Source organism: Apodemus sylvaticus, chromosome 4 (genome assembly GCF_947179515.1).
Source record: "Apodemus sylvaticus chromosome 4, mApoSyl1.1, whole genome shotgun sequence".
In the NCBI taxonomy this organism is placed as follows: Eukaryota; Metazoa; Chordata; class Mammalia; order Rodentia; family Muridae; genus Apodemus; species Apodemus sylvaticus.
The window spans coordinates 80,452,234-80,476,573 of NC_067475.1; the positions used below are offsets into that span (position 1 = coordinate 80,452,234).

The 24,340-nt window shown below is 51.2% G+C and overlaps 1 protein-coding gene across 3 annotated transcripts in view; it reads left to right on the plus strand.

Moving 5' to 3' along the window:
- Positions 1 to 24,285, plus strand: part of Kirrel1 (kirre like nephrin family adhesion molecule 1) — a 92,503-nt gene extending 68,218 nt beyond the window's left edge. For 2 of the 3 annotated variants that reach the window (XM_052180224.1, XM_052180225.1), the window contains exons 3-16: positions 5,266 to 5,430; positions 7,133 to 7,282; positions 10,857 to 11,014; positions 12,425 to 12,575; positions 13,110 to 13,215; positions 13,365 to 13,513; positions 13,713 to 13,840; positions 14,433 to 14,607; positions 14,700 to 14,800; positions 16,435 to 16,633; positions 17,814 to 17,921; positions 18,060 to 18,199; positions 19,080 to 19,157; positions 19,398 to 24,285. In XM_052180224.1, the coding sequence (XP_052036184.1) occupies positions 5,266 to 5,430; positions 7,133 to 7,282; positions 10,857 to 11,014; positions 12,425 to 12,575; positions 13,110 to 13,215; positions 13,365 to 13,513; positions 13,713 to 13,840; positions 14,433 to 14,607; positions 14,700 to 14,800; positions 16,435 to 16,633; positions 17,814 to 17,921; positions 18,060 to 18,199; positions 19,080 to 19,157; positions 19,398 to 19,874 (2,285 nt within the window). In that variant the 3' untranslated portion in view covers positions 19,875 to 24,285. The remainder of the gene's footprint in view (positions 1 to 5,265; positions 5,431 to 7,132; positions 7,283 to 10,856; positions 11,015 to 12,424; positions 12,576 to 13,109; positions 13,216 to 13,364; positions 13,514 to 13,712; positions 13,841 to 14,432; positions 14,608 to 14,699; positions 14,801 to 16,434; positions 16,634 to 17,813; positions 17,922 to 18,059; positions 18,200 to 19,079; positions 19,158 to 19,397) is intronic. The other variant, XM_052180226.1, reaches the window with a different exon arrangement.
- Positions 24,286 to 24,340: the final 55 nt, after the last annotated feature.

The following is a 24,340-nucleotide window of genomic DNA, read 5'->3' on the forward strand; positions in this document are numbered from 1 at the left end:
GTACAGCAGCAAGTCATTTACCCACATTCCCTCCATCCCCGCCACATCCCTGCTGGCACCCATTAGTGGCTTAAAGACTGGTATTTTGTTTGTCACTGCAACTCCTGGTCTCAGGAAAGATGTTCTGGCCTTGGGTACCATTCACTGTTGACTTCACACATTTATACCAAGCTTCTCCTGTGTTGATTATAACATGCAAAGCAAGTAAGTACTGAGGACTGTGGGGCCAAACCCCAGACCTGAGCCTCATTGTCTGTCGAAGAGGTAAGCAGAGTAGAGGTGGAAGTCTACTAAGCTGTAAAGTAGAGGTCAGCGATGGCAGATAGGTAGGATGGTGTTTTACAAGGCTACCAGTAGTCTAAATCCAATTCATTTACAAGACTGGATATCCCTAGAGTATGACAGTACCAAAGAGGAGATTCAGGAGCTGGGAAGCCTGTTTGTCCCGCATATCTTCCAGACTATAATTCCCCTTTCTTTAAAATGCAGGAAATAACTACCACTGTGTAGCAGGTTATAATGCTAGGAACAATGTCTGTAAGGCATCAGTGTGGCACGCAATCAGCATTTTATAATTGGAGGTATTTATTATTGTGGAGCATGGCTGGGACTGAACGGACAGAAATGGTAAATCAAAGCCTCCGTTCTCAGAGGCTCCCAGGAGAGTGGGGAGACAAAATACACATGAGTAATTTTTAATCCATGGCAGGTTGTGATATGTGCTTTATGCAGACGCCCAGACAGCACTGTGAGAGAATTAAGGGAGGAGCTACCCTGAGTCTGAGGCTAGAAGAGCTTTGTGTCTAGCTGCTGGGAAGGAAGCAGAGGGAGGTGGGGGCGGGGTGGGGGCTCTCCAGCTCCCAGTCTCTCTTTAGGTTATCAGGGAGCACAGAACTCTGCAGGGTTCTGCTGCACTCCCAAGTTCTACCAAGGCCCCTCTGACCCCCTTACCTCTCCAGCAGGAGCTGATCATTTTTAGCCCTGTTCACTTTTGCCCTGAGGGAGAGCCCAAGCTGAGTCTCCAGAAATCCCTGTGGAGGTAGGAGAGAAAAGGGTTGCTCAAACAGTGGGTCCTTTCTAGGTACCTGATTCTGAAGAAGAGGCTGAGCCAGCCTCACCTCTGTTAGACCCCGAGCCTCTCTGCTCTTGATCTGTGGCTCTCCTCTGCCTTCCTTTCTACCTCGGCCCCTTTATGACTCTACAGGCATCTTTGTCTTAAGGGTCTTTCCTTGTTCCTTGGCTTTCTCAGTGCTTGTCTCAAGTACCTCTGCTAACGTCCCCTCATGTGGGTGTGGGTGTGGGTGTGGGTGTGTGTGCACGCGACTGTGAGCACAAGCGTGGGCATACATGTGTGCGTACATGCATGTGTGCATGCGCGTGATGATCTGTCTTTGTGGCTGCTTCATCTCATCTGTGCTGGAGTCTGAAGTCCGGGAGGGAGCAGAATCAAAGCGGGAATGCACTTTAAAACACCACTGGAAGCATGAGGCTGTTGTTTTGATGCTAGCAAGAGGCTAGCCTGTGCTCATCTGTGTGTGGCCAGGCCCTTGCTGCTGCTTTCTCTGCACTGCGGTGCTATACTGTTTCTGTTCCTGGACATGGATGAAGACATGTACATGGGTCAGACATACGGACTGACTGTGAGTTCCCTCGCAGTTCCGAGCAGGCTCCACTAGGCTTACCTGCTAGCTCCGGTACCCGGGACTTCAGAGGTGTGCCTGAGATGTGATGTGCCACTTGCTAGGTCACATGTTCTAGGTTTTTGGTCCCTTCATGACACTAAAAGACACCAACACCTTTAGGTCACTTTTACTCTTCCTGCTCACAGGCTTCCTGAACTTTCTCTTCCATGGTCACACTTCCGTTCACCACCTGCGTTGGAATCTTCTAGACTATCTCCTTATCCTTCCCAGCGCTGCTCTAGATCCCAGTTTTCATAGTTCCTCCTCCCCGAGGGGAGAGCACTGTTCCTTCCACATCCTGCCTGCTTCAGTCTCATTTGGATGAGGCAGGGGTGCATGGTGAGGGGGAGAGAGTGCTCGGCCTTTTCCTGAAGAAGTTCCACAGGGCTGGACTTGGGTATTTCCCAGACTTACTTAGAGCACCCTGGTGTGCCAGGCAGTCAGGCCCTGAGCCAAGTGATGTGGCTTAGGGCTGTGAGTGACACAATCCAGACTCAAAAATGGGCCCCTAGGCTGTGCTGAGATAGGAGACCTGGGCAGTGTAGTCCTACTATAGCAGAACAAGGAAGTCAATAGATAGGTTCCTAGGTAATGTAAGTAAGTCATGGAAGGCACTTCAGAAGAGGCGACTCTTTGGATCCCAAAGGAGGGAGCAGTGTTCTCCAGGGACCTGTGTGAGGACATGATGGGTGATCTAAACTCTGTTTATCTACAGTTTAGAGAGTAGAATTAAGTTAGATCAGACTTAGAGTTTTCCCTAATCATAAGTTGATTTAAGTACCACCCATGACATCTGTGCTCGCTCTCTCTCTCTCTCTCTCTCTCTCTCTCTCTCTCTCTCTCTCTCTCTCTCTCATATGCTGTCTTGGCTGCAGGGTTGTTTGGGGACACCAAATACTGCCTGTGACTTCAGTACAGAAAATGGTCTTCCTGTAGATTCAGATTCTGAGACCCTCCCCCCTTCTTTCACCATTGGACTTTGCTGGTCATTGCTTCCATTCTGTTTTTAGACCAAATTGCTTCCACTAGGGCTAAATTTAAAAAGAAAAAAAAATGATTTTACTTCAAACGTCACAGAAAAGCAGACGCCACCCTTCTGTCACTCCTTCTTGGGTTCCTGGAAGGGTCTCCAATGTGTACCTCTGGATGTCCAACTGCTCAGGGTTAAATAGTGGTCACAGCTATTTAGTAGGTACCACACCTTTAATCCTAGCACTTGGGAGGCAGAGGCGGGCGGATTTCTGAGTTCGAGGCCAGCCTGTTGATTGGCCTGGCATGTCCTGCACCACCTTCACCTTCACAGGAGCTCGGGGAGTAGAGGCCACCATTCTCATGAGGGAGTGAGACTCTGAGGGAAGCTTGGGTAGGGCCACTTGTTGGGAAGAGTTATAGAGAGACCATGGAAACCTTGCGGATTCTCCTAAGCTGAATCTCTTCGTGTTTGAGTAGAAAGGGTGTTTGGCAGTCTAGTCCAGACTTGTCATCATAAGGTGAGTAAGTGGAGGACCAGATAAGGAAGCCCCAGGCCCAGGATGCCTGGTTCTCACTCCAGTGAGAACCATGTTCCCGGGTGTGTCCCACCACCATCCCACTACAGGCCCACTGACCTTCTCATTGCAAAAAATGTGCCGCCAGCTGCCCACTGCCCTCTGGAGACGCCAATAAGAGCCCACCGCTCAGGCTTCATGCAGAAAAGCTCTAATATCAATGCAGACTCTGATCCAAGTGCCCAGGCTACGCCCCTCACAAGCCCTTGACTTAGGCTCTAGGGTCTGTGAGGAAGAGAAACAGGAGTATGGAGTTTGTAGCACATAGCTGCACTCAAGAACGTGCAAGGATATGAATAAATTTAAATAATCACATGTGTAAATGCTTGAATGGATAACACTGACAGTTCACCTGACCAAGCCTTCCTTCCGGATCTCAGCACGGGCCAACCTTGTCTCCGGAAGTGTGGATGGGCCTCATCTCTTTCTTCTTTAAGAGACAGGATGGGGAACCAGCTCTGCAGAGTTGGGGAGCCATTTACACACACACACACACACACACACACTCACACAAAGAACCCTTTTTCTAACATCCTGATCCTCTCAGATCCAAAGAGATGCATTGTCACACTTAACCAAGGGCAAAGCCTGCTTCCTGTATCCTATTCTGGCCACCAGATTCCAGGAGACCCAGAATGAAGAGAGAGGTTCCGTTCTAGTGGAGCAGATAGGACACTTCCACCAACAAGCTGCCTCCCACCTCAAAAACATGGACATAATCCCTGACAGCTTTGGACAGGAAATCCTGTCGCTAGAGCTGCCACAGCAAGGCTTGGTGGTGAGACAAGCTGTGCCTGCACAGGGACCATGGACTCAGCCTAGGAGGATTTTCCAGAAAGGCACTAGGATCTCTGGGCTGGGGTGTTGTTCAGTGGTAGAGTGCCCTGGGTTTGCTCCCAGAGCAAGAACTGGGGAGAAGTCTCTATACTGAGTGAGAGGGAGGTCTTGAAATGGGGGGGGGGGGCGAATAGGGACGCTGGGTTTGGAAGTAGTTGCATTGTGGCTTCTATAGACTCAGGGAATTGGAGGGAGAGGTGAACCAGAAGTCGAAGCTTTGAAGAGAGCTTATTTTGACCGCCTAGCCTGACCCATTGGAGCTGTGGCAGGAACTTAACCCTTTTGCCGGCCGCTCATAAGTTCCTCTGCTCCCTAATAGCCCAGTGTAGGATGCTAATGCCCACACCGTGCTGTGCACAGTGTGCAGGCCTGGCGCACCACTGGGACCAGCCAGTGATGAAGCAAGCCTGTCAGTGGGAGCAAGAGAGAAGAAATCCGCAAGCCAATTCCCCACTCCATTTAGGCTCCACAATTAAAGGCAATTACTCTGCAGTTCTCTAATCAAATGCTCCCGGCCAAGCTGCCAGCCAGGCAGCCATGTGTAGCTCCTGGAGCCAGAGGGAAAGCAGAACAAAGTCCCACACTGTCTCCGCTCCCATGATGCAAGGGGCTGTGTGCATGCAAGATGTGTCAGTGTGTACATCCCCGGGCTCCAGCCCTTGGGTCAAGGGTAAACACGTGGAGCAGGGCCAGCGTCGCAGGAATCGTATTCAGGGCTATTTGGCTTTGGATAGACTATCGTCTAGGAATCGCCAATGCTCATAGTAGACATGCTGTACCTGGTGAATCTGACCATCTGTTGGCCCACACAGCATGGGGAGAAAGGAATTGTGGCCTCGCAGTCTCCTTCCTTCGTTGTGAATGTATCATCCATCAAACCCGAGTGTCCTAGGGGAGGCAGGGGAGGCAGAAGTAGTTGTAGAGAACAGCCTAGGACCTGGACAGCGAGGGCTTGACCTCTGACCTAGCTCTGCTGTTAATGCAGTGGGTGGTCATTAGGTCAGTGCTGCCCTCTGGACATTAAGGGTCAAAATTGGGCCAGGCCCAATCCAAAGACGTTTAGGTAGTGCCAAGCCGTTTCTGTGATTGCTCAGGCCTCCAGAACCTTAGGCCTAGACCTGGGGCCCTAAGAGGAAGGTTGTGAAGTCAAGGGATGACGTGACATAGCCCTCCTCACTCGTCTTCGTTCCCACTGCTAGCTTTGGCTTTGCCTGGAACCCAGACTCGCTTCAGCCAGGAGCCAGCGGATCAGACTGTGGTGGCCGGACAGCGGGCAGTGCTCCCGTGTGTGCTCCTCAACTACTCTGGGATTGTACAATGGACCAAGGACGGGCTGGCTCTGGGTATGGGCCAGGGCCTCAAAGGTGAGTACTGGGCTGGGACAGCACCTGCGGCCGAGTACACGCTTGCCTGTGCAAGGCCTCGGGTTTGCTCCCCAGAGCAGCAGAAAGAAAGGTGTTTGCGTAACTGCTCAGCCCCCAGCATCCAGAAATTCCATTCAGGACTCTCAGCCTAGATTCCTGGATTCGCTCCCCCTCCTTCCCTGAGTCCTGTTCTTGACTTCTGAGGTCTGTCACTTTTACCTGCCAGCTCTTCCTTTCCTCAGATGGTGAACTGGCTCAGGAAAGGCCGTGTGCAGCCTGGGAGATCAAGGGAAAGAGGCTTTACATTGCGAGCTTTAGGCAGAGTCAGGGACACACCATAGGGTGCTGCAGACAGGCCATGCAGGAGGCACTGGGCTAGCAAAGCCCGCCCGACCCAGGAAGATGCTCCGCTCGGGCACTGTCTGCCCTTTCTGGTTTGTTTTTGTTTTTGCTCTTTAAGCTTTTGAGAAATTACAGCATTTCTGCCTTCCCTGTCTGCCTTTTGAGCGCTCCGCACTTTTCTTTGCCCCCTACATAGTCCATGTCGGCGTAGACACCGGTCTAAGCACTTTCTTCTTTAATGATTCCATAAGCATTCGTTAAGCACAAGCTATCTAGCCAGTGCTGAAGAAAGCACACAGATTCAGTTGGAGACAAAAAGCACTAGCCCTGTCCATCCCATAGATAACACAGAGACTTTGGATACACGTCTTGGTAAAGAGTCAAGATGCCTGGCTCTCGTTACAGCGCGACCGCTTGGCCACTGAACGAGTGGAGGAAAAGCACTTTGCTTTGCTGCCTTCGCCTTGGTTAGCTGATTTGTGAAGCAGGTTTAACAGTCACAGCCTGCCTATCTGACAAGTGCACCCTCGGCCTTTGTACCGAGTGGCAGCATGTGCTTTATGAGGACAATATAGTTAGCTACGAAGTACTGCAATGACATGAGTGGGTTGGGGACTATATATTTCTGGTCTTATTATTTTTGAAGGTGGTGAGATTATTTGTTGTGTGTCTAGGTTGAGGAAATCTGCATGGCACAATCTATAAAGAAAAGAGATGGATTGGACGGATCTATTGTTGATGAGGGAGAAAATGAGAAAGACCAAGGTCGATAGACATGCAGTCAGAGGAATCCATAGACACTGAAAGAGGGAGACGGTGGGAGGGAGTGGGTAGGTATTTGGGTGGGAGTTAGCGGGAGCCCGTAAGCAAGGCGGACTGGGCACAGCTACCCACCCTATGTCTTAGAGAGGAGTAGAGGTCTCGCTTGGATGGTCCTTTGAGAAGCCAGTAAACCTTGTTTATTCTCCTTCTGTGGTGAGGGAGGACTCAGGTGCCCCACACTTACCAGCACCCTCTCTCTTCTCTCTGCTCTCCATGCTGGTTACCTTTTCTTCTCTTCCTCTTCCTTTGCTATTGTTATGAGAGACATCTTCCAGCCAACCACTTTGCAGATCTCATCTGCTCCCCCCCCTCATTACCCCTCCTGCTTTATGGTCCCACTGCTATGGAGTCTGTGTCTGGTACTTCACAGTCTCACCTGACAGTGGTACCCAGGAAAGAAAAAGAAGGAAAGCTAGCTCTCCTGGAAGGGATGTGGGTTCTGCTTGGGGGAGGATCTGAAGAGTCCTGGGTGGAGGGTGGGGTGGGCTAGGCCTCAAGACTTGGCCTGACATTAGTCTTCCCTTTTCTGTCCCTGCAGCCTGGCCACGGTACCGGGTCGTGGGCTCTGCGGATGCTGGGCAGTACAACTTGGAGATCACAGATGCTGAGCTGTCCGATGACGCGTCCTATGAGTGCCAGGCCACGGAGGCAGCCCTTCGCTCTCGGCGGGCCAAACTCACCGTGCTCAGTAATGACTCCCAAGCTCTTTATCATCCTCCAGATCCCTCTTCAGTGCTCCAAACTTTCCCTGGCCTCACCTTTCTCCTAATGTCTCTTTTCTCCCTAGTTTTTTCTCAACAACTCCTTACATGAACTTCTTCAACAGATAAGGCCATGAGGCTAAAAAGACGGCCAGGTGGTTAAAAGCACTTGCTATCTTTTGCAGAAGATCTAGGTTCAGTACCTGGCACCCACATCTGATGGCTTAAAACCACTAGTTGTTCTAGTTCCAGAGGATTCCACTGCCTTCTTCTGGAAGCACATGCATACAATGTGGTACAGGTGCATGTACACACACACACACACACACACACACACACACTCACACACACACACAGAGTAAATTATACTTTTTAAGTGCAAGTTCTAGGACAGCCAGAGCTATGCAGAGAAACCCTGTCTCTTGAAGAAGGAGGAGAGAGGGGGGAGGGGGAAGAGGAAGGGGAAGAGGAGGAACAGAAAAGAAAAGAAAAGAAAAGAAAAGAAAAGAAAAGAAAAGAGAAAAAATTGTAAAACAAACAAACCTAAAAGCATGTAAAGTGTGGCGGAGGCTGTGCTGGGCTAGCCTTTACTGGATATTGTAGTTTCTGTAAGTTTGATAGCCTATGCTCCAACCTCTGCCCAGATCACACTAAGGGCCCAGAGCCTCCTGTAGAGACAGGGGCCTCTGCACTGAAGTGTGGTGACGGAGACCTAGCCCTTCTTTTCCTGGTTTACAATGCAGTCAGGTTTGTTTAGAGAGCTTTGCTTGTTCCTCTCCAGCTTTCTGCTCTCCCCGAGCTCCAGGCCTTCCCTCTCTGCCCAGCCCCCTGGCTGCTCCTTCCTTCAGCACGCTCCTCTCTTGTTAGATGTTCCCTGGAGCATCAGGGAACAGGGGAGCAGAGCCAGAAGAAACAAGCCTGGGGGCTGGACCCGGGAGCGAGTCTCGTGGAAGTTGAGCTCCCGGTAGCAGCCCACAGAGGACAGAGTAGATGGCAAGCTTCGGGTCATCTAGAGGACTACCCTCCACACAGAACAGAAGGGAGGCAGCAGGGGCCCATCTTCAGGTCTTATGATCCCCGCAGCTCAGTGGTCTTGGTGCTTCTGTCTCTGCTGTGTTCTCTCTCTCTCTCTCTCTCTCTCTCTCTCTCTCTCTCTCTCTCTCTCTCTCTCTCTCTCTCTCTCTCTCCCCTCTGGCATCTACTTCTCATCCTCGCCCTCCCTCCAACACAAAGTCATTGCAGTGGGGAGAAAGGAGGGGGGAACTGAGATGAGTGATTTGTGCATCAAGTCCCTTGCTCTTTGGGGCTGGGGGGTGTGGGGAGCTCCTAGTAATGGAAAAACAGTTCTAGGCTCCTGAGAATCCCAAAACCTGGGTTCAGGTTATGCCTTGGCCATTTTGTACTGTGACCCTGAAGAAATCTCAACCACTGAGCAGAGATTCTCTCTCTGGTGTTGTGATGCATACATGATGCCATCAGGTTACCTCCCTCCCTCCCTCCCTCCCTCCCTCCCTCCCTCCCTCCCTCCCTTCTTCACTCCCTCTCTCCCTCCCTCCCTCCCTTCTTTCCTTCCTTCCTTCCTTCCTTCCTTCCTTCCTTCCTTCCTTCCTTCCTTCCTTCCTCCCTCCCTCCCTCCCTCCCTCCCTCCCTCCCTCCCTCCCTTCCTTCCTGAGATTTAGTATTTTATGCTAAGGGTTAAATGAAGTCATCTGCACAAGGTGCTTTAGCAAACAAGAGTTAAACTCTGGGTAAATGGTAAAAAATATTGTCAATTGACTTCCAGTTTACAACTAGCAGTTGACTTCAAAGACCTTGGGAAATGCTAGAGAAATGTGGGTTGGTGACGGAGGTGACAGATGGGCTTTGCCTGAGTGTAGGGAAAAGAAACAGGACAAGGGCAGAAGGCCCAGTGGGAGGAAACACTTCGTCTTGCTCTCCTTGTAGCAAGAACCCAGCGTCTCCGGGCAGATGGGCGCTCAGTTCCTGAGTGTGGTAGGAAGGTAGGGAGCCGGGCACACCAGGGAGCCTTCCCCATTTCTCCTCTTCTCAGGTTTCTCCCAGTTTCATCCACAACCCTGCCCCTGTCACTGGAGTTGTGTACACCAGGAAGCAGAGGCAGGGAAGAGGCAGGACTGAGGGAATAGTTCGCTGACAGAAGCCTTAGAACCACCTGGTCACAGTAAAAGCAGCCCATTTTATACCTCAGTACGCTGCATGCTACCTCTATGTGGGCACCTACTGACCTCACACTGACTGGCTCAGTGAGGAGACCTCCTTAGGGATCTGAGGGAGAAACAGGCCCGGTGCCTTTAGGGGCTCAACCGAGACCACGTGACAGTTAAGGGAGGGACTGGGATCTGAAGGGCACTGATCTAAATTCCACCCTTTCTCCACTCTGCCACTCCACATGGACAAATTGAACAGAAAGCTGTGTCAGCAACTGTGCCTCCAGCGCAAAAACCTTCATTTCACCCACGCCGGGACAGCCCTGTCTGCCTCCAGCGCTGTGGACCTCCCAAGATCTCCCCTCAAGGGTCTCCTCTAGTAGTTCCCTCTCAGTTTCCCTATTCTTGTTTTTCTCAGAAAAAAAAAAGATGAATTCAGTGCAGGCCTAGACTACATAATGAGTCTCTGTCTCAAGTTAATTAAGTGAATAAATAAATATTTTATTTAAAAAAAAAAAGAGGAACCCTTGTCCTAGTGGAACTTTGGGACTCTTGGCCTTGGGAAACACAGGATTTGACTCACCTTAACATTTGGAAGCCCATGGTCATGGTATAAGGAAAGGCACCTTATTTCTTAAAACCAAATGTATAGCCAACTCAGTTCCTTAAGCACATAGCAAAGGCCTTTGTTAGCCATGCATTAGGCAGCGGAGACTCTTTAAATGCCAGTAAGACCATCATCTGCTTTTCCCAGGGGACTGAGGTAGGGACAACCACCAATAGTAACTACTGGGCAGGCGACACTCAGTACTTCTGCAGGTGGACTCCTGAAGCTTTCTGCATCCCCCAGGATTTGGCCAGCGTGATAACAGCAGCTCTGAGAGAGGGTGTGCCCTGTGGCAGAAACAGTAGAAGGGTCTGCAGGGCTTGGCTTGAGGACCCTAAAACAGGAGGCTGACATGTGAGAAGCCATGCCACCAGCGCTTGCAACCTCTAGAGGTGTTTGAGTAGGAGAACAGCACACCCTTAACTGCTTGGAGAAAATAAACTGCCGACGGTGTGTAGCAGAGAGAGTTGACTATTCCAGGCAGATGGAAGGGGCTAGTTGTAAGGATACCCTTCCTTCCCCAGGGAGGGATCTGACCTCGGGACATTGGGATAGCCCTCTATACTATCCTTGAGCGACAGTGGGAGTACAGTACAGACACAGCGGCCTCTGTGAGAGGATAGCCCGAGAGCTGAGAAAGCAAGGCCCTGTGAGCACTGTGTAGTTGTGCCGTTGCCCTGCCAAGGGGGACACATGCCAGTATGCCTGCCGGTGGAAGGACGCTTCCGTGGGGGGGGGGGGCAGAGTTAGCTGCATCCTGAGCTCATTTTGTTCTCCTCTTCCCTCCAGTTCCTCCAGAGGACACAAGGATTGATGGGGGCCCCGTGATCCTGCTGCAAGCAGGCACTCCCTACAACCTCACTTGCCGAGCCTTTAACGCCAAGCCGGCTGCAACCATCATCTGGTTCAGGGATGGGACACAGCAGGAGGGGGCTGTGACCAGCACGGTGAGAACCTGCCCACTCCTCTGGCCCCTCTTAGACCTCCCTCCATGTTGTCTCTCCTTTCCCTCATACGGGCAGATGTGATAAAGCCCTTTAAGCCATCTGACCCAACTCTTATCATACAGTCATGAAGACTGAGGCCCAGAGAAGGTAAATGGACTCCCAAGTTCACTGTGCCATTCTCTAAGTACTTCCTGTACGCTAGGTACTACGCATGGTAGACACTTTATAGGCGATGTCTCTTAAACCTCAGAAGAGTCCCATAAAGTAGGTGTTGCTTCCAAATTACAAAGGAGGAAATGGATGGTCAGAGACGTCAAGGGCCTAGCCCCATGTCACTCAGAGAGCAAGCAGCGGAAGTTGGCATTCTGGCCCACCCGCACGTTTGCGCACCTTGCCCTGGGCTGGGCACTATGCGAGGCACTTCCCAGTGGGGAGAGAAACTGCCCACTGGTGTTCCTCGACTGTGGGGATGGAGAGCTTAGATTCTGGCTGTAGCTCATAGAGACCTCCATGGCCTTGAACTAATATCTTCCCTCTGACTAAGTCATAAATGACTATTTGACCCCAGTGGGGCCCAACATATTTTTTAAACCATAAAAACTGTTATTTTTCTCGGGGGGGGGGAGGGGGCTACATGTTTTAAAATATATTGGCAGCCAAACAAGTTGATTTGCTAATAGCATTTGTTGTCTGCTCCCGACTTTTGCTCATTCTCTTAAGACTGGTGATTCCAAATGGCACTGTCTTATGCCTCAGTGGTCCCCTAGTTGCTGCTGTGGTCCCCTAGAGATGATGCATGCATGGTTGTCTGAGTGAGAGGTGTTACTCTCGTTCACGGTGTGGTTTCCTTAGGTGGGTGACAATATGGAAATGGCTACCTCTGAGCCAGGAAGCCTCTGAGCTGTTGAATCTGTCTGGGCCCTCCAAGACCTCAGAGGCACCACTGAAACGCATGGTACCCAGGGCTGAGTGTAGGATTCTCACCGTAGGTGGTTGAGGCAGGAGAGCCCAGAGGTCTGGACAGGCCTGAGGAGGCTTTCTAGAAGCGGAGAAACTCACTGTGGGCTTACAGAATTCAGAAAGATACAGAGAAAACGATATTACAGAGTGAATGCTCATGTGCGCCTTAGACTTCACTTAGTATTAAGATATCAATATTAGAGTATCCGTTAGAATACGATTTCCACACTCTTGTGAGATGTAATAACGGGGGGGGGGGCAGCTGTGATAGAGAGGGGGAACTACTTTTCCGTTCGATTTTTCCGTAAATTGCAGAGAGCTTTTTAAAACACCCAACTTGTACGTGAAGTTGGACTAGGGAGGGAGCCGCTCTTTGAAGGCCCACCCTTTGGTTTCTCTGAGAGCAGAGAAGGGGCAGTTAGCCTTGGCTCCATCTTCCCCCATCCCCAGGAGCTGTTGAAGGATGGGAAAAGGGAGACCACAGTCAGCCAGCTGCTCATTGAGCCCACAGACCTAGACATTGGCCGCGTGTTCACCTGCCGCAGCATGAACGAGGCCATCCCCAATGGCAAGGAGACGTCCATTGAGCTTGATGTGCACCGTGAGTAGGGCTCTGGGTAGGCGGCGAGGTGGGGACACAGGTGGCTTTAGAAGTACAGAACGAGGGTCCCAGGGGCCCAGGACTAACGCTCCCCGCATTTCCTGGTTTAGCCGTGGGCTAATGGTTGGTAGGTGGAGCATTGAGTGTGGTATTTTACCTACTTACTGGAGTTGTGAGCGTTAAAGACGTTATGGCAGAGGAGCTAGCATGGCTAAACTCCTGCCAGATGTCCATGCATTCCTCCTAGTCAGGAATGCTCTAGCCCTAGCCCTTTACAGTGAACTAAACTAACCCGCATCGCCACCTAGTGGTCATATCCGGTCATTACACCCATTGGATCATTCCTTCCTTTTCTATCATTCTTGGCCTGAGTTACCGGAAAAGACTGTATAGAAAGGGTAATGGTGCTGGCTGATATTTTGTAAACTCGAATCCTCACTTCACACCAAAGTGGTATGAATACACATGTTACAGAGGGAAAGGGAGAAACTCGGGGATAGAAAGGACCCTGACCTCCTATCCTGTACTTTGCAGACCCTCCTACTGTGACTCTATCCATTGAGCCCCAGACAGTGCTGGAGGGTGAGCGTGTCATCTTTACATGCCAGGCCACGGCCAACCCGGAGATCTTGGGCTACAGGTGAGAGGGTCGGGGTTTGGAAGTGCTGTGCACGTGATAAATGGAGAGGCCCTTGAGACTGGGGGGAGGGCTATGGGGGAGGCCAGTGTCCCTGAATGTAGCTGAGAGTGCCAGGTTCTGATCTCCCATCCCCCCACCTCATCCTCTAGGTGGGCCAAAGGGGGGTTCTTGATTGAAGATGCCCATGAGAGTCGCTATGAGACAAATGTTGATTACTCCTTCTTCACGGAGCCTGTGTCTTGTGAGGTTTATAACAAGGTCGGGAGCACCAATGTCAGCACTTTAGTGAATGTTCACTGTGAGTAGCTGGGAGGGGAGTGGCAGGGGAAGGGCAGAGGGCAGGATCCTTCAAAGGTCCCTGGGTACAGGGGAGGAAACCTCCACTGGCCTGGTAGACAGGGTGAACACGGGAGGTGGGGTAAGAAGAAAGACAGACAGTCAAAGCTGATGGCTCTCGGGAGCCTGAGACTCTGACCAGCCACTTCTCTCCCCGTCAGTTGCCCCCCGGATTGTAGTTTACCCAAAGCCCACCACCACAGACATTGGCTCTGATGTGACCCTCACCTGTGTCTGGGTGGGGAATCCCCCCCTCACCCTCACCTGGACCAAGAAAGACTCAAACATGGTAAGCCTCTCCCTGCCTGTTCTGAGTGCCGGGGGTGGGGGAGGGCACAGGCTTTCTGGTGCAGTGAAGAGAACGGGAGGGGTCAGAGTTGGTCTTCCACATCAAAACTGGAACATTTCTAGGTCTTGGGGTTTGGGAGAGAAGGGAATCCTTGCAGTCAGCCATACCTCTTCTCCTCGGACTTGCATAGAACTCGGGGTGACGTGCATGAAGGGAGCAGGCGGTGCTGCTGTGCTAGTCAGATCTAGGGCATTAAGGATGCGGAGGCGGGCAAAGAACGCTGAAGTGCACAGTTCTAAGGACTCCTATTAGACAGTTGGGGCCAGAATTGCAAAGGGAGATTTCAGACTAAACTGGCTTACCTGGCTTAGTAATAGAAGTGTGGGAATGGATCATCAGAGAGGACTGGATCCTTCTACAGTCACTGTAGCCATCACCTGTGCACTCCCGGACAGGTGCTCATGCCAGCCTGCTTGGAGTCTTAGGGAGGACTTACCCAGACTCAGGAATCCGTTCACCTTCTGGGAATTCACTTGTGGCCCTTCGTGCTTTCTTTCCCATGCGTCCAATGCGGGGGCCCTCACCGACCTAGGGGCCCAGGCTCCCTGGCTCCCCACCCGAGGCTAATCTCTCTGCCCAGGTCCTGAGTAATAGCAATCAACTGTTGCTGAAGTCAGTGACCCAGGCCGATGCTGGCACCTATACCTGCCGGGCCATCGTGCCTCGAATTGGAGTGGCTGAGCGGGAGGTCCCACTTTATGTAAACGGTGAGTGTCCTCAGTGGGCGAGACCTGCCCAGCCAGCACTGAAGCTGTTGGTGAGAGATCTGACTGACCTGACTGGGTCTTCCTGCCCGTAGGACCCCCTATCATCTCCAGCGAGGCGGTGCAGTTTGCTGTGAGAGGTGATGGCGGTAAGGTGGAGTGCTTTATTGGAAGTACCCCACCTCCGGATCGAATTGTGAGTGCTGGGTTGGCTTTGACAGGCAGCCCTTGGTGTGTCCCACCTGCCCAGCTTCCTTTCCCCACCCTTCTCGGCTCTCGTCATCCTCTGCCTTCTTAGTTGCTGTATCATTTTACCTGTTCAAATCCCACCTCCTCCCTTACTTGTGTGACACTGAACAGATTAGTGTTTGAACCTGTTTCTCATCTGTGAAGAGGAGGCCATCTCCCTTCGTAAAAGTCATTATAGCTGCAGTTGTGAGGAACCTAGTAGAGGGTCGGGCTCAGGTGACACACGCCTTTAATCCAAGCACTCGGGAGGCAGAGGCAGGCGGATTTCTGAGTTCGAGGCCAGCCTGGTCTATGGAGTGAGTTCCAGGACAGCCAGGGCTATACAGAGAAACCCTGTTTCAAAGAAGAAAAAGAGAGAGAGAGAGAGAGAGAGAGAGAGAGAGAGAGAGAGAAAGAGAGAAGAGAAAGAACGAGCCTAGTTCCTTGGAGTCCGAAGGTCCTTCCTCTCCCCCTCCTCAGCTTCCGCCCTTGCTAACACCTCCCAGTCTTTCTTTGTACCTCCCTCGCCTTCCTCCCTCCCCTCTGTTCCCCCTCCCACCTGTCTCGCTCCTGTTTCTCTTGCCTTCTTCCCACAATCCCTGACCATCCCTCATTCCTTTCTCGTCTTCCCTATACCATAAACAATTAATTCCTCCTGTGGCCACTAACCATCAAAACCCTCATCACATTTAATGACCATTTGGCTAACTCCAGGGCTGCCCAGGGATACTTCATTACCACAGCTGCCTAGGCAGAAGACGGCTTGGCTCCCAGGAGGCCTGCCTCGTCGAGCTGGGAGCACTGATCGCTGGAAAGGAGCCAGCATCCAGCTGTTCCTCTGCCTTAGCCTCCCTTATTCCATGAGAACACAGTTAGGACTGCCTCAGCCAGGAGGGCAGGGATGGAAGGCCTGGGAGATACGCCTCCTGACTCTCTTCTCATAATTAAGAGCAGGCAGATGCGTCTCCAGAGAGCCAGGCAGGTTTCTGTGGGTTGATGAATGGCCATGCTGGTAAGATAGACTTGTGTGCAGTTAGGATTATGAGACTGAGCATTGCCTCACGACGGCCAAATCTGCCATTTCACAGATGAAGAAAGCGAGGCCCAGAGAGGGAAAGCACGGTCACGTGGTTGCCCTGGGGTGGGTGGACTACGAGACGGAGCCCAGGGATCTCAAGTCCCAGTCCAGCCTTCCCAGCAGCATCCAAGATCTGAACACTGGCTCATTGGCTCAGCTGCCTCTACATCTCAAAATACCACCCAGTGTCACACGTAGAGCAGGGACCACGGCAGAAGCTAATTCCTGGACCTCTCCCTTACATTCATACTTGGGAACATAAACTTCAAGGTTGTGGGTTTTTTAGAGTCTCCCTAGATAAAATCTGATGTCTATTGTGTGGGAGCCACAACTTCTGGAGCAGAAGTTCAGCGTCAAGAATTTGTGGTTGCTGGTGTGACCCCGTTGTTTCAGGGTGAGGGTGTGTAGGGCCTGAGGACCACATATGTGCTGGGTGAGGCTGCCTAAGAGGGGATTGGGTACCCTGGGGCATGTGCTCCTCCATATGTCCTTTTCTTACATCTATGCTGCCTTCCCCACTCCAGGCATGGGCATGGAAGGAGAACTTCCTAGAGGTGGGGACCCTGGAACGCTACACCGTGGAGAGGACGAACTCAGGCAGCGGTGTGCTGTCCACTCTCACCATCAATAACGTCATGGAGGCCGACTTCCAGACCCACTACAACTGCACTGCCTGGAACAGCTTTGGACCAGGCACAGCCATCATCCAACTGGAAGAGAGAGGTCAGCCGTGCTGACTGCCCAGGATAGCCTGAAGTTCCGTCTTCTCTTTCTATAGCAAGGTTCAAAGCAAGACAACTCTCTCTAGAGCCTCTCTGCCAGAAGCTAACTTTAGTGGTCTGCTAATTAATTTACTATGCAAATGTTTCTTGAACATCTTTATGTGCCAAACTTTGAAGGAAGGGTTGCAGGCATGAACAGAACTTCACTCACAAGAAACTCTCCTCTTAGTGAAGGAACTTATGTAGTAGAAACAAATGAATCTAGACTGAGAAAAGTTAAGTGATAAATGTAACAGGTTAATACAGCCTATGTCGCTGAGCTATTGAGAAAATTGAACAGAGGATATTTGTGAAGTTCAAGGGTCCCCCCTACCCTTCAAGCATCCTTGGTTTTATAAAAGAGGTGTATTCCCTCTGGGCACCTTTGACAAAATGAAAGAGGTACCTAGCTTTTGACAGATATGTTTGATAAAGGGAAAATAGCACTTGTTTGTTTTTGAGAACTTGTCATTGAAAAGGGAGATACGGAGAACTGGGGGACTCCTGGGGGATCCTGGAGAATATCTGGGAAAGCTAACAGTTCCTGTTTAGTTAATGGTGCAGGATGGACGTGGGGAACAGAGAAGGGTAATGTGGGGGGCTCAGCTAGGAAGGCTCTCAAAGGGGAAGCTGTGTAACCAGAGTCTGGACCCAACTAGTGATTCCAGAAAGAGAAGACCAAAGGGAGAGTTCTCGGGTGTCTTCTCAGCTAAGGGAAGTGGGGACCCTAGAGAGGAGTGTTGGGCCACAGTGGCCGGTGCAGATAGAGCAGACACGGCTTTGCAGGCAAGGCACGTGGGAGCGGAGGATCACAGATTGGAGTTTAGAGACAGCCCTGCTTCCGAGGGAGGGACCAAGTTGAGGGGAAGATATGCCAAGCAGAGGAAGAGAAAGCTCTGAGACAAACTGAGGGCAGGGATGGAACGCTGACTGCCCTGACGTCAACTCTGGTTATACTAAAGCATAGATTACAAGCCAAACTCAGCCTAGCTCTTCTCCAGTGTGGCCTGGACTTAGATGTCAACACAGCCCAGCCCCCGCAAAAACGTACACACAATCCAGAGTTTCCCCAATGTTGTGGCCAAGTCTCGGTCCCTGGGTGGCTCCGTCCTCACTCCTTTTCTTTCCTCTCCCACCCACAGAGGTGCTACCCGTGGGCATCATTGCTGGGGCCACCATTGGCGCCGGCATCCTGGTCGTCTTCTTTTTTGCTGCCTTAGTGTTCTTCCTCTACCGACGTCGCAAAGGCAGTGAGTACAGGCTCTGTGCAGCCACAACAAAACCCTTCATTCCCCAACCTTACCCTTCAAGGTCACCTCGGGGGGTGGGGACTGGAAGTCAATAGTGTAGACCAGTAGAAAGCCCCCAGCCACATCTCCCTGGCCTAGGTCGAAAGGATGTGACGTTAAGGAAGCTGGACATCAAGGTAGAGACGGTGAATCGGGAGCCACTTACGATGCACTCTGACCGGGAGGATGATACTGCCAGCATTTCCACGGCAACTCGGGTCATGAAGGCCATCTACTCGGTGAGGATGATGATTCTCCGTGGCCTAGGTTCTTCATAGTCCTATGGCCAACCCCACCAATTTTTAATAACTTCCATTACCTCTTCTTCCTCTGTGAGTTTAACCTGTTCCTGCTACCCCGATTCCTATGTACCAAACTACTCTCAAATAGTGGCACCCACACTTGTACATATGCTGCTAGCCTCGTGCACACTTACTCGTATAGACTCTCACATACATATGCATAGTTACTCTCCCCCCGCCCCCAACTCCCTTTGCTTTATCCTTCCCTCACACAGAGGAAAATCTGTAGATAGTTTTGGTTCAACCGTCTCATTATTGAGTTGAGGCAGCGCTCCCCCATGGTAGCAGTGTTATACTCAGGATATCATATTATACACTAGCAACAAAATTAATACTAGAAGCCATGTCTCTGGTGTCCTATCTCAACCTATATGATGAGACACAAACCTGCCCCAACCCCAGAGCCTCCTTTAGCAAGTGGCCTCTGAGCATGGAATCAGTTGTCGTAGGTTTTACTGCTGTGAACAGACTCCATGACCAACACAACTCTTATAAGACGACATTTAATTGGGGATGGCTTACAGGTTCAGAGATTCAGTCCAGTATCATCAAGACAGGAACATGGCAGCATCCAGGTAGGCATGGTGCAGGAGGAGCTGAGAGTTTTGCATCTTCATCTGAAGGCTGCTAGCAGAATACTGGCTTCCAGGCAGCTAGGATGAGGGTCTTAAAATCCATACCCTCAGTAATACACCTACTATAACAGGGCCATACCTTCTAATGGTGCCACTCCTTGGGTCGAGTATATGCAAACCATCTTATCAGCAAAGTGGGTAAAGACAGTGTCTGTCTCCTGACACCCACGCCTGTTCTTTAGTCCTTTAAGGATGATGTGGATCTGAAGCAGGACCTGCGCTGTGACACCATTGATGCCCGGGAAGAGTACGAGATGAAGGTGAGGAACAGGACTGAAGCAAGGCGCAAGGCTGGGAAATGGGACAGGAGGGTCTGCAGGGGGGGGAGAGAACAACCAGGGAGGAGCGGTGAAGAGGTCTGCAGAAGGAACAGAAGATAGAGTGGTCCCGGTGAGAAGAGCGGGAGATCAGGGTTGGGGTGGGCATGGCCAGAAGGCCCACGAGAGCTTATTACACTGGGGGAAGTTCCCACTTTTATCCTTTTCTCTTGTTGCCCTCAGGATCCCACCAATGGTTATTACAACGTGCGCGCCCACGAAGATCGCCCATCCTCCAGGGCGGTGCTATATGCTGACTACCGCGCCCCAGGCCCTACTCGTTTTGATGGGCGTCCATCATCCCGCCTCTCCCACTCCAGTGGTTACGCCCAGCTCAACACATACAGCCGGGCCCCTGCCTCCGACTACGGCACAGAGCCTACACCCTCTGGCCCTTCTGCTCCAGGTGGCACCGATACAACCAGCCAGCTGTCATACGAGAACTATGAGAAGTTCAACTCCCACCCCTTTCCTGGGGCAGCTGGGTATCCTACCTACCGTCTAGGCTACCCCCAGGCCCCACCCTCTGGCCTGGAGAGGACCCCCTATGAAGCATATGACCCTATTGGCAAGTATGCCACCGCCACTCGGTTCTCCTACACCTCTCAACACTCAGACTACGGCCAGCGATTCCAGCAGCGCATGCAGACTCATGTGTAGAGGCTGGCTCTGGCTGGGGTATCTCTGCGGGGCAGAGGAGATGGCTTCCCGGCTGTTCCCTGACATTCAGGGACTTTGCTCATTGCTCCTTTCTTGGACCCAGCCTTTCTCCTCCTGGCCATCACACATAAGGAGCGGGTCTCCCAGTAACACCCCATCCCAAGGATGGTGCTCTGTGCATGCCTCAGTCTCCCCGGCCTGCCCTCTCCTCCTCTTCAGGATGGTGTCTCTTCTGACCATTGTTCCGCCTGACCCAAGCATGGGGAAAGGAGAGGGGAGGTTGGGGGAGGGGAGGGGGGAAGAGGAGAAGGCAGAGAAGAGCACATTTTACCATGTCCTTTCTGTCCTGCTCCCCTGGTCTCCCGTAAGAGGGCGTGGAGCTCTGCTGAGGTGGGCAGGCCGCTGGAACGTGGGACAGCCCACCAGTCCCGGCCTTGGTTTCTTTATACCTTGTGTTCATCTTTCCCATCTCAGGGGATTACAGATGGAACAATGAGTTCAAATCCAGCCCTTGGTCAGTTAGGGTCAAAATGCCAGTCACCCTGGCTGCTATGGTGTCCATCTGTCTGAGTGAAGAGGCTTCAGAAACCCCCGGGAGTACTGCTTCCTTTCCTCTCAGCTCTGTGCTGGACCAGCCGGATGTGTCCTGGATGAGAGCAAGGAGTGGCCAGGACCATGTGCTGGTCCACAGGCAAGGGGCCACTCTGTAGTGTGTGGCCTTTTCCAGATCCAACACTAGTGGGAGCCACACGAGCCTCTTTCACTCACAGTATCTGCCCTACTTCTTAGTGGTAACTCTTGAGCCTTGAAGAGTTGTTTAGAGCAGAGGCTACTTTTCATGGGGCTATTTTTCAAAAGCAATAAAACCTCATTTGGAAAGAAAAGCTGTAGGGGTTGTCCCCGCTATACACAAGTCCCCGTGGAAGAGAAAGGGGCACCTGCCCTCCACCAGACACCTAACTCCTTGTATTACTATGTCTGCGTCTCTACGCACTTTGCATCTAGTATATCCATCTAAATGGTGAGACCTGGCTACTACTGGTGGATTCTGATAGAGCTAAGCAGTGTCCTGACTCTACTCACCGTAGCTAGAAACTACTTTGCAGATGGCGTGGTAGATGCTTTATCCAGACAGAGTTTGGTTTTGTCTCCTCCCCACGCCACCCCAACCCCCAACCAATCAGATTCCTTCTTCCATTTTCAGTGCCTTGAGTGTCAAGTTTGTGATGATGTCCCTGTGTGAGCTTCAGCTCATCCCATGTTAGCATCCAAGGAGAGACAAATGAGAGGATGTCAGGGGAAGGGGGCCTGGAAATGGTCGAGATGGAAAACACTTACTGACCTAGATGAAGATCCTAGGGCACAACACAACAGGCACTGAATTCCATAGGCCATGCTGTCGTTCCCCACACAGCGTGCACACACGAGCACACACACATTCCTTACCATGCCTCATCTACCACCTTCTGACCAAAGAGAATCTGTAGCACGTGTCTCAGCCTCACCTTCCCAAGAAAACAACTGCCCAACAGGCGTCTACTGTCCACGTCCCCGCTGAGGCCTGCAGGATAGGTAGGAGTATTCCCAGAATGCTCCTTGCTTTTTCTCATTGGTCACCATTCGTTAGTTATGTTTACTTTAATGAGTTACATGTTCATCAGACACGGTCCATCACTAACCTAGATGGGCCTGTGGGGTGACATTCTCTGCTGTCTCCTTCCCGATAAGGGCCAGGTAATATCCAGGAATGCCGGAGCTCCATTTCCAGCCTGGTGGGCAGCTGCTGCTTCCTCTTCTCCTCTCCAGTGAGTGCATGCACAGAGTGGGCCCTTCCTGCAGCTGTACCCCAGTTCAGAAGACTCACACTCGCAGGAGCCTTTCACGAGAGCTTAGTGAGACAGTGTGTTTGCAGTGGAGGTCCCTGGGACTGTGGGCTCATGCAGGCTTCTATTTTCACTGACACCTGAAGCCATGGGTGATCTAAACACTTCTGAAGTCTAAATAGAGTGGCATTTCAAACAGTACTCCCTAAAGTAATCCTCTTGTCTGGGGTTCGGTTTGATTCTCTTATTTCTCTCTGATTTAAGTAGTAGGTCCCTCCCATGGAAACAAGAGCATCACTAAGGAAAACTGTGGGAGTCGAGCGCCATGCAAGGGACAGGAAACAGCAACTGAGACAGACTCCTGCCACTCACCCTCCGCAATCAAAATCAGAGTTGGGCCTTGCTGAATCGGGGGAGTTGAAAGTCCCTTAACCACGAGGCTCTTCCGCATGAAGCTAGCGTCTTCCAGCATGTTGGTACTTTGAGTCTAAGCACCCTGGGTGTTATTGCTTTAGTTGAAGGAATAAGAAACCAAGAGTCAGAGATCTGGGATCCCGTTCTGCAGCTGCCATTTGCTGAGTAACCCTGATCTGACCTTATTTTCCTTGCTTCCCTCTTCTGGTCTTTGCCTAACCCTATTCTCTGTTGGCTGTGTTCGTCTGGGGCGGGAGATTGCCCATCCCTCAGGAACAGTAAGCAATCGCGGTGAGGGTTGGGGCAGGGAGGCACTGCCTGCTAGAAGGAGCTTTAACCACCAACCTCTCACTCTTGTCCGTCACCCTAACCCTGAATGAAATGAAGCTATCGGTGCTGCTCTCGTCTTAGATTCCGTAGGCTGCTGTGATCATGGTAGGGCCAGTTATGGATGCAGTCTGCAGCACACACAGACTGGGGGAGACAGAGAAACTGTCCTCCACTTCTGCCTAAAGAACAGTCCTCTGGCCTAAAGACTGCTCTCCCAGTTCACCAAGCAGGTGAAACCTAAGCTCCCGCAGTCTTGAATCAGAAACCAGTAGAGAGCAGTTGAGCCCTTCCTGTAGACTGAAAGGGGTGCTGTTAGGGGGAAGGAGGGGCTAGTGGCTTTGACATAAACTCTGCATATGCAAAAGGTTCTTGTGGCTCTGGATAAGCCTTGCCCTTTGTAGAGAGCCCAGCCTGCTTGCTGAGTCCTGGTCCCACCCCATCCCCACCACCACCAAAGTCTAACTGCAGACTATGCAGGAAGCAGGAAGGAGAAAGGGGAGCTGACAGGAGTGGGGCCATGCTCAGCACTCACAAACATCTGGGTCCAAATGAGATTGACTCTGGGTGAGACAAGGCACACGGACTCATGTCTTGCCCCTGTGCTGTCAGGAGCCAGAGCTCCTGGGCTCCTTAAAATGGAAGTGGGTGACCCGTGTACACTTGGCCCCCTACATAGCAATGTTAGGCAATTGGGATTTATAGAACCTCATATTGAAGCCAAAGACCCCGTGTTTGGACATGTAAATTCTACTGGCTTAGCCCTGCCTCGTCCTGCTGTGTGAGCAGTTCTGTCCCTCTGGGTGAATTGCATGACCTCCCAAGGCCACTGCAAGCTCAAGACACCTGGTTTCTCTACTGTTCCATTTCTGTGGAATCTGAGCCCAGGCTCTACACCCATCAAGCCTAGTGTTCATGGTAGAATCCTGTGAGGGGACACAGACCTCAAGACTCCACTGGGGATGGATTGACTGTTATGAAAGGACCCTAAAGCTGTCACCTAAACACAACATTCCCTTCTCCCTGGAACTTTTTTCTCCTCTTTTAAAAGACCGTGCGTTCTGGCCAGTGCTGGCTAAGCTTCCTCAGCTTGCTGCTGACACCACCCGTAGGCCCTAGAGAGGACTGAGGTCTGTGGCTTGTTACGTGGATTTGAGAGGAGGGTGCAGCATTCAGTTTTCCTGCATCACTGTGAGGGAACCCCAGCCTCTTTTCCCAGAGGAAAATAATTGTTGCACAGAAGACAGAGGCCATACTAGGAAGTCCTGGTGCAAACCTGCTCTTAACAAAAGTAATGATTTTGTATGCACAGAAGCCCCCTTACCAGTCCTGGTTCCCCATCTTAGGTATTTAATGTTCACAACCACTGGCCTTGGCAAATTGGTAGCCAGGCTCTTCCATTGGTTTCAGGAGCTGTCCTCCACCCCTGGGAACACCAGGACTGGCAGGGACGGGGACATTCAATTTGCTGATACAATCAAATACATAGACTTCTTAGCAAAAATGGCCCCAGGGCCTCCATTTTTAACAAGGAGCCCAGGTCAAACTGTCGTCCCCAGTCATTCCTGGGATTGATATCTCTATTCTGACCCCAGTTGAATCTTCTCTACCAAAATCCTCCTCATAAATGGATCCATGATGACAACCAAGAGAGAGAAAGTATTTTTGTTAGGACAAACCATCATAGATTTTTAGCAATGTGTATCTGTGTGTGCTTTACGCCTTTTCCTATTCTGACATTTTTTCTTTTTTTAAAAAAAATATTGTGTACTATATTTTTAGTCTCAAACACACTATATATTATATATTTAATTTTATATATATAAATATAAATGTTTTAAAAAGTACCATGTTTTGTGTTATTTTAATACAGGGCAATTAGTTACTTCAAAAACCCATTCA